This window comes from Drosophila pseudoobscura, chromosome 3 (assembly GCF_009870125.1).
Source record: "Drosophila pseudoobscura strain MV-25-SWS-2005 chromosome 3, UCI_Dpse_MV25, whole genome shotgun sequence".
NCBI lineage: Eukaryota > Metazoa > Arthropoda > Insecta > Diptera > Drosophilidae > Drosophila > Drosophila pseudoobscura.
This window is the reverse complement of record NC_046680.1, coordinates 11,106,354-11,120,854: the sequence shown is the minus strand read 5'-3', so window position 1 is coordinate 11,120,854 and position 14,501 is coordinate 11,106,354. Positions and strand designations below refer to the sequence as shown.

Here is a 14,501-nt window from a genome sequence, read left to right as displayed (position 1 = left end):
CTCTCTCTCAGTGTATCTTTGTATCTACGTATCTGTTCTCTCTGGCCGATGTTGGCAGCTCATAAAAACGACGCGCAGGCGGCGATCGATTCAGTAAAGCAAAGCAACGGTAAAGCAACGCATCGTCTGGCATCGTAACGGAAGAAGCATTTAATCGCTGCGTAGTATCGATTACATATCGAGTTTTTTATCGGTTTCTTGTTATTCAGTGAAGCATCTATCAAATCTCCTGCTCATAAGTTATCTCGTCGCAATCTGTTCGCTATGTAAACGCTGTGCCTTCAAAGAGACAATATCAGAACGCAGATAATTTATCCCCTTACACAAGCATTCGACCAACTGTGGTGACACCATAAAGCCGGTTCCCGTTCTACATAGAATCCCAACAAAGTGTTCCCGTGAATCATGGCGCCCTTCTACAAGCGCATCTGCCGCAGCCTGTCCAAACGGTGCAAGGAGGTAACTACTAGTAAACCATATAGACAGTCGTAAATCCCCGACACGTCGGGGCCACCAGGTTGATTGATTTTGCTAACGAGTTAACAACGACCAACGAGGAGGTCTATGGTGCATCACTGCCCAGATAAGATAGTAGCTTTTGGTGCCCTGATCCTGGCAAACAACACCCCCGATATGCGCAGATTTATCGCCAGCCTACCCCACGCTGCTCTGACGTCAATTTGACAATCAATTTGTGCGCTGCTCTCTGCTTGGGCCTCTGATACGAGTAGTAGAATTTGTCATTGGCTCCACGGCCCACACGAAATTGATTAGCCTAGAGATTTATACCCGGTACATGTTGCACAGGAGGGGGGAGCCTTCCGCCTTCCACTTCCCGTCCTATAATTATTATTTCATAATTTCCACTCCGAGTGAAATTCATTCAGTCCGATCTCCTGGCCCACAATCGGTTCGTCATAAATAATTTAAATGTTGCAAGTGACAGGCAAAATATTTGCATGGGTACTACGCGTATATTCACTGTATTATATTGTCCATCTCGTGCGCGCCGCCAGATGACAGCTGTCAAAATAAACTACGGCAACGGAACGCGGGAGGCACAGTTGCCCAGTTCTCTATAGAGTCCGATATCGGCTGGGCACACAGGTTGTTTTCGCTTTATTTATTTACTTGTTTAAATCAGATAATAAAAACATAAAAGCAAAGGCCGCTAGCTGGAAAGGCCGAAGGGGGGCCGGAGAACTTGTCATAGACATGGACCCAGACACAGATGCTCGTACGAGATGCTGTGCATAAATGTAGATATAGGTTTAACGATTTCATTGTAATCCTCAGTGAGTTAGCATATTGTTCCGAGAACTTTTGTCCATGTTTTTGTTGTACTATGTGCAGTACGAGTGTATCGCAAATGATGCATAAAGAGGGAATCATCATCTGGGCCATGTATCTACAGGATATATGTAGCCACTGAAAGATTATAGATGTTCGGCTCGAAAGCATTTCCTGGTGCACAAACAGACAACAACAACATAATCTATATACATATATATATATATATATATATATATATATATATTACGTATATAAAACAGAGGAAAGGAAATTATTGCGAGAAGAACAAATGAGTATTCCTCCAAAGCGAGGCAGACGAAGGCACGTCCGGAGCAGATACTATTCCATTGAACTGTGGAGGCGCTTTCCTCTATTAATAACCCCCCCTCCCCAGCCTTCAATTAGGTGTAAACTGTAATTGTTTCTCACTCGGATCGATAGCCCCAGCGAACTTATATTTGTATGTATATATCTACATAAATTTCTGGGGTCCCATTCGATTTTTATGCCATCTATCTTGTGGGCCCCGTGCCCCGCTACCCGCAACGAATCTTTTGTAGTCTTTGGCGAATTATTAGCAGGCACGCACCTCTATAGAGTGCAGCCTTGTGCCATGGGTGAACCGCCACCTTCTCCGCACCCTCCTGGCTCCTCACGGTGGAAATGCCACCTTCAGCGTAAACATCGGGCGGCAGGCGAAAACATGCTTTCAGTTCAGTTTTCCCATTGTCGGATTTGTTGTTTCCTATTGATTTTACATTGAGTGGTCAGAGGCTTCCTTTGAGTGCAGCAGGCAGATATGGAAATGGAAATGGAAGTGCCAGTGCGCCAGTGGCAGTGCATTTGTGTGGGCCTTGGCTGCCACACGACTGTTGCAAAACAAAACATGTTTGCCTTGTTTTGTGTCCTTGCTGCGGACTAAGTTTCCACCTGCCACCTCCACAAATTTCAATCAGAAACGCAAACGGAAATCCAAAGCATTTTCCATTGATGTTCGACCATTAATTGCCCATAATTTGTATCATCGATTTTCCTGCGATTTCCCTTTGATATTGGCTGCCCCAACCTTCAAAGGTCAATACTTTTAGCATTTTTTGCCACTTTCACTTAGCGCCGGGGCCATTCACTCCTGCGAGCATTAGTTGGGGCAGAGAGCCGCATCATTGTTAAATGATAAATGGCCAAAACGGTTATTGACTGTGCCCAGCATCAGACGGCCCTGCCAGGGCCACCCCATCGGCTAATTATAACGCAGAAATATGCCAAAAAAAATATTAGAAAGTTCAGCAACTTAGACCAAGTGGTGGGCTGTGGCCAAGGAGTCGATTAGGCTCACCTCAACCTCAGCGCAGGGGTACTTTGAACTCGCTAATTGCCCCCCGTTGAATGCTGCGTATACTTGATAATGATTTGATTCCCCTGGTGGGTCAGCGCCAGCCCCCGGGGGGGATGGGCTTAATCGTCTGCTTTTGAGGGCAGTGGGTCTCTGTCTCTGGGCGGCTTCATTGCAGCCATTATCATTATCATTATACCGGAGGCCAATTGGCTTGTAAGTGTCATTTATTGGCTGATTTATGGACCTGCCCCGGCACCGCCACCGGCACCGTCACCTGCCTCTCTGCCACAGCTTCTTTGATTGTGGATTCGGATTCATTGACCCCGATTCGAGATGGCGAAGGCTGCTGCATTTGCTGCAGTTGCGTTTCTCTTCAGTTGCAGCCATAAATAAACCTTTGCTATAAATAAACACCAAAGCATATACGAGTACGAGTATATATATAGAGAGAGGATAAATGCAGCTATACGCGTATCTTTAAAAATATATTCTAGCTGTAAATTGCATTGCATTGCGGTTGTTGTTTTTGTTCAGTTCTTGTTATTGTCCATCTGCCGGGCATGCCAAAAATAATCACCCCCACACACGGAAAGCGTTCCAAGTCGGGCGAATAGTTTTCTCCAGGAAGGTTATTTACCTGAGGCACGCCAGAGATGTTGCATCTTGCATGCACCTCCGGCCATGCGGCAGCCACGTGAACGATTTGTGGGGGGAATATTTTAACGTGAAAAACCTCTGGGGGCAATATTTCACTTTGATTCAGGGAAGAGTCCATCAATCCGCTGTATACAACAATGTTTGCGTTTAATGGGGGAATTCTTCTGTTTGGGATTATGGAAATTTAACCGATGCGAGTACGAGTCTACCCATACCCCGATACGAGTCTTCCCACCACAGCGTAGTCGGCCACACAAACTTTTTACAAATCGCTGGGCCGGCCCCCAACAGGCTTCTTTTCGGAGCAGTTTTTTTTTTGATTATTTTTAATATTCGTGCGGCATGAAAATAGCCAGAAAACCTGCCCCCACACTCGTTCCTTTAGCCGGATTTCACAGGCGATTGAACACAGAACGGCGTAAAATGGACGAAAAAAAAACATAACCTGAGAAGTGATTTGCATGCATGGCGCTCTTGGGCAGGGGCTGTGTGCGAGATTATTTTTAATACATATTTAGCAAACTAAATGTATTTTTAAACGATGCAAACAATGGCCACAGTGCCACCCGGGGGGGCGGGATCGATCGGGTGTGAAATGAGTGCTGGCAGCAGCTCCGCAGCGTTCCGCACCGGTCCGCACCGTCCTGCCCCTACAAAATCTATTCTAATTTATGCAAACGATTCGCATAGCTAAGGCTGGAGGCTAAGGCTGCTGCCGGTGCATCTGGCTGGAAGGCTATTCCATTCGATTTGATTTGATTTGATTTGCAATGTGCAATTTGCATTCCGCATAAACAGAGATAAACACTCGATAACCAATTGCATTCCTATCTGGCTACTCCACGAATGATTAAAATGTTTAAATGTACGCCATTCCAGCCATTCCTGCCACTCTGCACGTAGGCCAGGCCTTTGACAATCCAAATCCGTTCCTCCAAAACTACACAGAACCAGAATATTCGTTCACTTTCGTGGGATTCTTTCACTGAATTGCTCCGCTTAACATTTTATTTGTCTGCTTTTTGGGCAAATGCTGAACATTTTCCTAACACCTCGCCTCGGTTTGCTTTTTAATGGCCAATTCGAAAGCGTTAGCACTGCGTAGTTTTCCCACGACGAGGAGAGGGGAGCTGGTCGGATAATCCCGCTCCCGAAAAAGCTAAAGAACAGGGAATCTTACTGACTAGTGGATACCCCCCATTCAAGTGCCACACTGTGAAATCTTTCAGGTGATTATTTGGTTACTTTTTCAGAGCTCCTTCAATGTAGTGCACTCCGAGAACTGTGTACAGCCAAGAGCTACCCTAGAACTTGTGCCCTTTATTTGTGCTGTACCTGCTTCTTCGTGGTTTGATTGCTGTTTCTGTTTGTGGCAACTCTTTTCAACTTATTTCCTTCCACCCGTTGCAATCTGCTGCTAACACCCAGAAATATCAAGAAGAAAAAAGAACAGAAACGATACGGACGCACTCGGCGATGCACGAAACACTATTTTCGGTGCTTGTGTAATGGGGAAAATGGGAAATGGCAGCCGCAAGAAAGAGCTCAAAGAAAAAGAGCAACGTCATCAGCAGCAGCAGCAGCATGACCGAAACAAAATTACTCATACGACGCGTGTAACGAGGGGTGTCGCGAGGGGAAATCGAATACAGGGGCACGGCGACGGGAACGAAGCCCACTCTTGGCTGATGTCGTCATCAGTGAAAGTGTCGCCCCCCTCTCAGAATCGCCAAATAGCTCCCTCGGGCAGATTTAGCCGAAAAGTTTCTCTTGAGGCTACTTAAAATATTTATTTCGTTTTGGATTCTCCCGAATGCTGGGGGCACAATCGAAAGGTGTAGGCAAGCGTAATCATTACGACCACACACACACACACACACACACACACACACACACTTATATGTATATATATTTATACTGGCATTATTAATTAGCGGTTGTGGGAAATGCAGGCAAAGTTTTGCCTTTTCCCAGTCTCTCTTTGTGTCAGGCCTGCCAATAAAATATACAAATTAATTTCGGCATTAGCCGAATAAATATACAAATGTATGTATGTGTATATACGGGCATGTCTGTGGGCAGCCAGGTAGCATTTTCCTCCCAGTTTCGGTGTAATTTATGGTCAAAGTTTTTCTGCCCGCTCGAATTTCTTGATAATTTAACCTTGCCGAAATTTATTCGTTTGCGCCCATAAATGATTACCCTCCGACAGACAGACATATTTAAAGCCGCACTTGGAGGCAGATTTTGCAACAAACTGGAACATTCATTGGGACACGGACGGGGCTGGCGGAGAAACATTAGCAGCAGTTCATTAGGAGTGCTATATTGGCCCTCATTAGACCTCGAGCGGTGGGACCTTGCCCAGCGGTTTATTGGGTCGTTGGGGTGGGGGAAGTTGGCGGCAGTTTGCCTCGACACGAATGGCGAAAAAATTTGAATTTGCAACTGCAGACACGCAATGCAGGTCCTATTCAAGGTGTGGATAAAGAAAAACTTTGAAATCAGAAAACAAGCAAGCCCTTGAGTGGCGCTAGAGTTAGTCCTTGCTCCGTCCGAGTGTTGCAAGTAGCGGAAATTCATAAGCTTATAAGAGGCTACTCAATAGAATCACTCGGCCATGAGTACTTGAGGGAATGCTACTCGTGCTCAATTGGTGCAATCCGCTTAACAATATCTTCACCACTTTCCCTCTCCCCCGCAGCCATCTCTGAGCCTGGACAGCACCGTGGAGACCCTGCTGATCAAGAACGAGGGCGATTTCATCAGCGTGGAGCAGGGCAAGGAGCTGAATGCCCGCAAACGCAACTCCCAGCAACTGGCCCATGCCCCCACCCACAGTCATCATCATCACAGCCATCACCAGCAGCAGGAGCAGCAGCATCAACAGCATCAGCAGCAGAAGCAGCAGCACCACCATCATCCGCAGCAGCACAAGCGGGACGAGAACATGAGGCAGCTGCTGGATGTGACCAATACGCTCACCATTGAGGAGCTGCGCGACTTTGAAATGCGGTAAGCCCATAAGGAGACCTCCAATTTCCCAACAGATTACGTTTTATGGTCCGGCTCGAGATTTAATTTCCGATTGCCGTCGATTTTCAAGGGCTCTCCCGTTAAACGCTCGGACCAAAGTAATCAAAAATCCGTACGAGCACCGCCAACAAAGAGAACTCTTTGGCTTTTATGGCCTTCACCTGGCAGCCATTTTGCAACATACACATTGAAGATCCCGTAACAAATCGAATAACGCATTCGACCTGTTGCCAGTTGACGCACGCTGCACTCGCATTCAGCTTTTACATGTGCATTCCTACATTCCAATTCTGATGAATTTTATTTGCGAATTTAGAATTTTGTTCAATTTCCATTCCCTCTCAAATGTCTCTGGATAAACAAACAAATACATTTCTGACGCCCGCGCGTGGCCACAGCTCCGCTCCTGTAGTTGATTGTCATGTCGCGAAATATTCGAATATTCGAATATTTATATCCCCCCCCTGGAAACGCTGGCGGTGAATGAACATATTTCCATTCTCGACAGCGGGCGTCGCCTTGTGGCTGTCGTGTGGTCAGCCCCAAAACCATACAAAGAACCTTGCCAAGAACACTCCAGGTATTTCCTTTCCTCAAGGACATGTCAGTTGCAGTGCAACCATTGGGTGTTGAGGGGATGGAAATATCTATTTTGATAGCAGCAGGGGACATTTGCATTGTCTTGACGATGACAGATTTAATGCAATTAAAACCAGGAGCTTCGACTAAAGTTTACAATCGCAATCAGCTTTTCCTTTATTTTATTATGATGTCCTTTTTCTCCGACTTTAGCTACGGCTCGCCCCATCACAGCCGCTCCCAGTCGGTGAAGATGCCCGGCAGTCGCGCCTCCGGCAGGCCCAATCAGCTATGTCTCCCCCAACAGAGATCCAGGTAAGATTCGGCGAGCCAGAGAGGTCTGCAACTGGAGCTATTAACCATTCCCCCGCCCCTTGCAGAGTGGCTTCCATGCCCAACACTGGTGTCGAGGAGGAGTACTACCGCCTGCGCCACTTCTCCATCACGGGCAAGGGTGTGGTGAACCGCGGCGACTCGCTCAAGAGCCGACGCAGCCGCTCCAACAACAGTGTGGCAAGCTCGAATTCCAGCACAGAGCACTTGACCGCCCAGCAGCAGCAGCTACAGCTACAGCTGCAGCAGCAGCAACAGCAACAGATACAGCAGCTGCCTGCTCCCACCTCCAGCTCTGCCAGAACATCGCTGGCCTCCAGCCGGGAGAGCAGCACCTCCAATCCGGGCAACGGGCCATACAGGTGAGTTTCACTTGCCCGAAAGGGCATGGCATTCACTTTCGGGCGAAGGCTAAAGCTTTCCGTTTCTGGTTGCAGGGTACTCATGCTGGGGGGTCCGGCCGTGGGCAAGAGTTCGCTGGTCTCGCAGTTCATGACGTCGGAGTATCTGCACGCCTACGACACGAGCATCGGTGAGTGCCACCAGGTGGAAAAGTGCCGTCCAGATCATAGCCCTGCCCACACCACATAGCCCCGTCATCACGCTGTGCCCGTCCATCTATCAGTCTGTCTGTCTGTCTGTATCTGTGTCTGTGTCTGTGTCCCGTCTTCTCCCGTAATCCCGGACTTCAGTTCATTCTGTGACTCATTCGCTGCCATGGTGCCTGCTCCTGCTGCTGTTCTTCTTGTGGTTGTCCCCATCCTGGATGTTGTCAATGTTGTGTTTGTTGCTTTTTCAGTTTCATTATCTGTTGATTTTGCTTCTGTGTTGTCTCGTAGCTATATCGGGTTCTTCGTTTGGATATTTTCCCCCGTGTTTTCATCTATTCGTTTCCGTTCCGTTCTGTTTGGTTTCGTTGGGCTTTCTGGCCTTTTATGAGCGCGCAGGGTCAACAGATTTTGGCAAAGAGCTGCAATGAAAATAAATTCTCTTCATTTTGGAAAATTTTGCAAATCAAAAAGTGGATGGAAATGTGTTCCATTCTCTAACAGAGAGTGTGGAAAAATTCCAATAAACATTTCCATTGGCAACCAAAAAAAAATAAAAAATTTAACAATAAAGACAGAATCAATAAAAGCGACTGACAAACGAATGGAAAATTTAATAATTTCAAATCTGCATTTGCCTTTGCGCCCCCCCACGACCTACCCCCTCCTGCCTTGTCGTTTGTCGTTTCCTAGAAAAAAAGTGAAAAAAGAATGCAACAAATTGAAATGGAAACTCCTTTTGTTTTGCCTATTTCCTCGGTATAGAAACCGAATGCTTGATAGAAACACCGAAACCCAACACTGAACTATTTTCATATGCAATATGCAATGTATGTATGTACGTATGGTTATAAAGAAATGATCATTTCTGCTCTGTTTCTCTTCATTCCGAATCAATTAATGTATGTATCATTCAAAATCGATTCTCTCTATCAAAACTCGAACAACAACAACAACTATAACAACAACAACAACAACAACAACTCTGTACATACAACAACTAAATCGAAACCGAAAACGTGCTCGAAATAAGATCTAGGCAACTGTGATATACGCATTCATATTGATAAAGCCGCCGACGGTAAAAGCAAACTAACCAACTGATTAATAAACCATAATAATAACAATAATAACTCTATTAATAATAGCGATAATCATGTTAATAGTACTCTTTAATATTCAACTTATTCAAATTCTTCTATACTTACTATATATGTATGTAATCGAAATGCTTTACAACTCTCCAAAGTACACATTTTTCTTACCACAAAACTACCACTGCAATTTGGCCTTCTTAAGACTTCCCACCCGCCAGTCCCTCAAGCCCGCCCACCAGCCACGCCCTACGAATTAGACACACACGCACAACACACAAACACACGTTTAGTTAGTTGGATGGTTTTCCGGCTTTTCCAATTGTTTGTCAAATGATTGCGGCCTTTGTTTGACTTGTGATTTATGTGCCTGGCCCGGCCTTGAGGATTGCCACCGCCACCCCCCCCCCCCCCCCCCCCCGAAATAGGAATGATTTTGCATAAGCACTAATTAATAAAGATTGGGTCAACTGTGGGGCTTAGTTGTGGCTTATCGATCGCCTAAATTAATTAAATTTGTATGCAATTCAGTTTCGAAAGCTGAACAACTTAATGGTATATTATTATTTTTTTAATGAATAATAATAATGGGGAAAGCACTCACTGAACAGCGTACGAGTACTCACAACCGCAGTGCACACAGACACACCTCTTCGGTCCGGCATCGCATTTGCATTTTGGGACCAATCGAACCACCACATAAAATAGCATACTTTTTGGGGCACGGCACTGCGCTCGGGGACGTGCAAAATAATATTATTTTTTGTTTGTTGGCATGCATACTCGTACTCGTACTCGAACTGTATATTGAAAACCAGCATATTCCTTTTGTTATTGCACTTTCACATTAGCTGTTGCATACCCGTATCATAATCATAGCTTGACATTTGACTAAAACCTATTTCCACCGCTATACGAACTTGAAGAGTGTTGGCACTGCTTTGATATTAACTCAAATTTATTTATTTGCATACATGTAGATGATGAGTCTGGCGAGAAGGCCGTATCAGTATTACTCAGTGGCGAGGAATCGGAATTGATATTCATCGACCATGGATACACTGAAATGACTGTGAGTATATCCACTCAACCTCCAAATCCACCTCAACCCTTTCAATCCAGTCCAGTCCAGTCCAGACCGGTCCCCTCCTTACTCCTCAGTCCTCTATCCACCCATCCGTCCACTCTATTCGTGACATTTCATAATGTCATTAACATGCACAGCCATGGAGTAACCCTCACAGCGATACAAACAGCTACAGCTACAGCTACACACAGATACAACATACAGATACAGCACTCTCTAAATATTATATACATACATATAAAGCTTTTAACTCAACCTCACTCAATGTCATTTCGGTGTCATCTCGTTTCACAGCCGGATGAGTGCTTGACCAACTATGATCCTCATGGCTACTGCGTCATATACTCGGCTGCAGACCGTAGCAGCTTCACCGTGGCGGAGCAGGTGCTCCAGGTGCTCTGGACCAATCAGAACATTGCGCAGAAAGCAGTCATATTGGTGTCGAACAAATCGGACCTGGCCAGGAGTCGACTGGTTACATCTGAAGGTAGGTGACATCATGCGAGTACACATATACATATGTATGCATACATATGGAAGCGTGTTAAGGTGGAGAAACCGAAACCCGGAGATTTATCTCTTCATTAACACTTGAAAGCGCGCTCGATTGCGTTTGTTAAAAATAGATATCGATGTAGTCAGTGCGTGGGTCCATGGGTCCATGGGTCCATGGGGTACGATACACAGCCAGAGGAGGTGGCGACAGTTGGACAGCTTAAAAGTTTGCCCACGCGGAAGTCAACAGGAAGCGGGTCCATCTACCCAAACACCCAGCAGCGATTTAAGTGGGGAAAGCCCCTCGTTTGAAGGTCGCTCCGCTCCGCTCCGTTTCGTTCCGTTTTGTGTGCTCAAGCACTTGTGGCACTTGACTTTTATATCGGATTCCCTAAAGAGAATTCCCGGCAAGGTAACGCAGCTCGGGCTCTTTCATCTAAGTAATTCAATATTTTCTGTTAAATTACATTTGTTATTATGAAAATGGGTTGGAGTGCGTCCGGGTGTGTCCTGGAAGGGGTTCGCGGCGGGCTAATGGCGGGGAAATTGTTTCAGCGCAAAATTGATTACATTTCGTCCCGTGTGGCATGTGTTGGTCTCAGGCTGGGGTTTAGGGTCTAGGGTTTGGGGTCTGGGGTCTGGGGTAACCGCTTGTTTAAGGCACATAAGCCTATTGTTGTAAATAGGGAGAGACCACCCAGGACCTCCCCAACCATTCGTCTCCCCGTCTCCCCCAAGTGGGTGCCCACCTAATACGGCGCCCTAATTTCATAAAGTATTTATAGAATTTTGTATGCCTCCAGCAATCCTCGCAATAAAACGTACGCTGTGGACAAGAATGTCCGGATAAAAGATATTTTCATAAATCTATATATTGTCACAATGATTGGAAAAATGAGATGTGGCGGTGGGGTGAGGCGGTAGCCAACAGAAAGTCTGCAGTGAGTCATGTTTGATTGGCATTCCATGGCATTCAAATGTTTGAAATATGTATGCGTTTCACGCGAATTCCATTTGCACCTTTTCGGCAGCTGGCATATTTAATGATGTCTGCCTCATTTTAGTGCCACTCCAATGATTCAATTTGAGTAAATATTGGACGCAATGTTGTGCCTTTTGTTGGCTTTTAATTAGAAAGCAACCCCAACCCCAACCCCAAGCCCAACTCCAGCCCAACCCCATTCGATGCCCCGAATCCGTTTTGTGTGCGTATTCGAGCTTAAATCTTTAAAGTGTTTTTGGTTTGACGAGAAAATCCCGCAGCGGAACGGAAGACCATCCTATCAAAATCTAATAAAACCCACATATAACAATATACATATATATTCACATATATATTGGACAACTTTCGTCACATCGTTAATAAAAATGTGAGCTTGTCATAAAATTTGCAGCAGGAGGGTCGCACATGATGTACCTCCGTTTGGAGCGAACTTTGATGCTTCAGATTTTACGAGTTGTGTGCACAGAAGGTCCACAGGCGTGACTGGGCAGGACTGGGCAGCCCCCCGTCGGGCCCCGTCGAGCCCCGTCCACATGTGTTTAGATATAAATCCGTGTCCAAGTTCCGCTTTTATGACCACCAACTCAGAGTTAACTAAGCGAAGCCATTTGATTTGATTAACTGGGTAATGTTTAATGGGTGATGGGTGATGTCGCCTGAGCTTGGCCATAATTTCCACGAATTTTCACTTAACCTCTCACTCTCCTTCGACCACTTGCAGAGGGAAAGGCCATGGCCACAGCCTACGATTGTAAATTCATCGAGACTTCGGTGGGAATCAATCACAACGTGGACGAGCTGCTGGTGGGACTGCTCTCGCAGATACGCCTCAAGCTGGAGAACCCCGAGAAGTCCAGGTGGGTCATTCGTGGCTCTATACTCAATTTTCATCTTACTAATATTGCTGTCATTCCTCAGAGATCTGTTCCGGAAGCGTTCGATTAGAAAGTCGAAGCGTCGCGCCTGCTCACCGCTTAACGCTGGCTGCCTGAATGCCAACAGCCCGCTGGGACCACTGGGCGGGCCTCTGGGCGAGGCCCCCGGCACGCCACCAGGAAGCTCCCAAAGCAGGTGAGTCCACGGAATCTTCAGAGCTTTGGAACCACACTAATCGGCCTGTTTCTTCTATTGCAGTCCCCGTAAATATCGCGGCTCACGAACCTCCACCAGCCTGAAGGTCAAAGGACTGTTGGGACGTGTCTGGACCAGGGATTCCAAGTCCAAGAGCTGCGAGAATTTGCATGTGCTCTAAGCAATTGGAGGATGCCCCTCCATTGCATAATGTGCGTTTGTTTTCCAGAAAGAACCAAAGAACGCAACACTAAACCGAATCCCGAGGATTTCCTATAGAGTATAAGAGGGCGCTGAGCCTCCCAAAAAATTGCCTAAGTTACAGACTCGATGACTCATTTGTACATATTGTATAATTTTAGTTAAATCGTATTCTTTACTCTAGTCATTTCTACATTAAATCCTGTATATAGTTTGCTTAAATATAAAAACCCTATTTATAATTTCTTATGCGTTTCGTTTCTCTTTCCATTGACCCTGAGTTGGAATCAATTTTTGAATTGATTTACTTTGATTTACGTGGCTTGATTTTTTTTAATTGAGAGAATTTAAAAACGCAACCCAATGGAAACCAAATCAAAAGCAATAATTTTGTAATTTTTGAAAAGTTAAATTTTACTCCCAATAGGGGATTGAGGTAGAAAATACATAGTTTTATGACGAAATTGTACTGATTTTTTGAAGGTTTGGCACTTGTTCCGAATGGAATGCCGAATGGAATTTATTGTTAATTATATATGTATGTATGTGTAATGGTAATTTAATTGCATTTTAAAATTACAAAATATAAATATGAATATGATTGTTATTTGAAAACTCTAGATGTAATGTTCAACACATAGCAAGAACAGAAAAAAAAAAAAAAAATCCAAACAAAACATGAATATTTACTACACATTGTGCAATTTTTGCTTACATAGAATTAGAAACATTTTGCCATAATTCTTATCCATTTTGTTTTTGACACGCCAACAAACTATTTTTGTTGCAGAAGCCCATCGTGCACTGACAGCCGGCACGTCCCTAGGTTTCTCATATGTATGTATTAGTCGGGACCATTTCAAAATTAAACGAATACAAAAACAACCATTAAATAATCAGAGAAACACTAGAGGCACACACAGAGTAATAGTTGCTGCGGGCTATACATTAGTTTTACATGCGGTTTATTATGCAGAAGAGTCCACAAGAAAATTGAGAACACAGCGGACGCTTTGTGTTGTCTCTGGATTTTGAGAATTTTAACTCTGAATGTACCCTATTTAAACGCGTTGGAAAGACACAGTCAATCCATTAGCCGTCGTGCAATATACATAACATAGATGTCTATTAAATGTCTTATAAATACGAGTATATGGAGATTAAAAAATCCACAAACTATTGCAGCACAATGGAATTTAAAGGAATGGTGTACTATCAAAATATCAATTGGCGAATGGCCCAAGTTGTATAGTCGAAAGCAAAGCAGATGGAAGTGCATTGAGAAGTGTTATCACCAGAAAAATACTTATAGGTACTATATGTATGTATGTACATAAGTAGGTGCATACCTAAATTAAATACACAAAATCTTAGAGCAAATATTTAGATGTAATTTGAATTATTGTCCAGAAATTTGAATATATTCCCGCTCAATACCAAAGAATGAATTCGAGCCGTAAACTAGAAGGTCGTGTAGCAGATGACACTCGATTTGAACAGACCTTGGACTTGGAAAGTGCAGAGAGGTGTTAATGAAAATGAGTCGCATACATATACCATTTTACTCGTACCAACCTTATTTATGTGTAATGAGTGTATAATAAATGTGTAAACTTTCAATTTAATCGTTGAAGTGTTTTTTTCGTTGATAGAATATCGTAGAGTTGAGCATTTAACAAAATTCAAAATCGATGAATATGATCATAGACAGAAAATATTAGCCCATTGCCGACTATTGGGTATCGAAAATTATGAATTTCGAAGAGAT

General features: G+C 44.6%; 1 protein-coding gene across 5 annotated transcripts in view; it reads left to right on the top strand.

The window, feature by feature from the left end:
* Window positions 1-13,474, top strand: part of Rgk1 (Rad, Gem/Kir family member 1) — a 37,589-nt gene extending 24,115 nt beyond the window's left edge. For 2 of the 5 annotated variants that reach the window (XM_015184284.2, XM_015184281.2), the window contains 10 exons: window positions 5,991-6,301; window positions 7,115-7,216; window positions 7,282-7,596; window positions 7,672-7,766; window positions 8,816-8,863; window positions 9,857-9,948; window positions 10,258-10,450; window positions 12,183-12,318; window positions 12,380-12,532; window positions 12,596-13,474. In XM_015184284.2, coding sequence (XP_015039770.2) covers window positions 5,991-6,301; window positions 7,115-7,216; window positions 7,282-7,596; window positions 7,672-7,766; window positions 8,816-8,863; window positions 9,857-9,948; window positions 10,258-10,450; window positions 12,183-12,318; window positions 12,380-12,532; window positions 12,596-12,713 — 1,563 coding nt within the window. In that variant the 3' untranslated portion in view covers window positions 12,714-13,474. Of the gene's footprint in view, window positions 1-65; window positions 460-5,990; window positions 6,302-7,114; window positions 7,217-7,281; window positions 7,597-7,671; window positions 7,767-8,815; window positions 8,864-9,856; window positions 9,949-10,257; window positions 10,451-12,182; window positions 12,319-12,379; window positions 12,533-12,595 lie in introns of those variants that run through there. The other 3 variants (XM_015184282.2, XM_001360802.4, XM_033377687.1) reach the window with 3 other exon arrangements.
* Window positions 13,475-14,501: the final 1,027 nt, after the last annotated feature.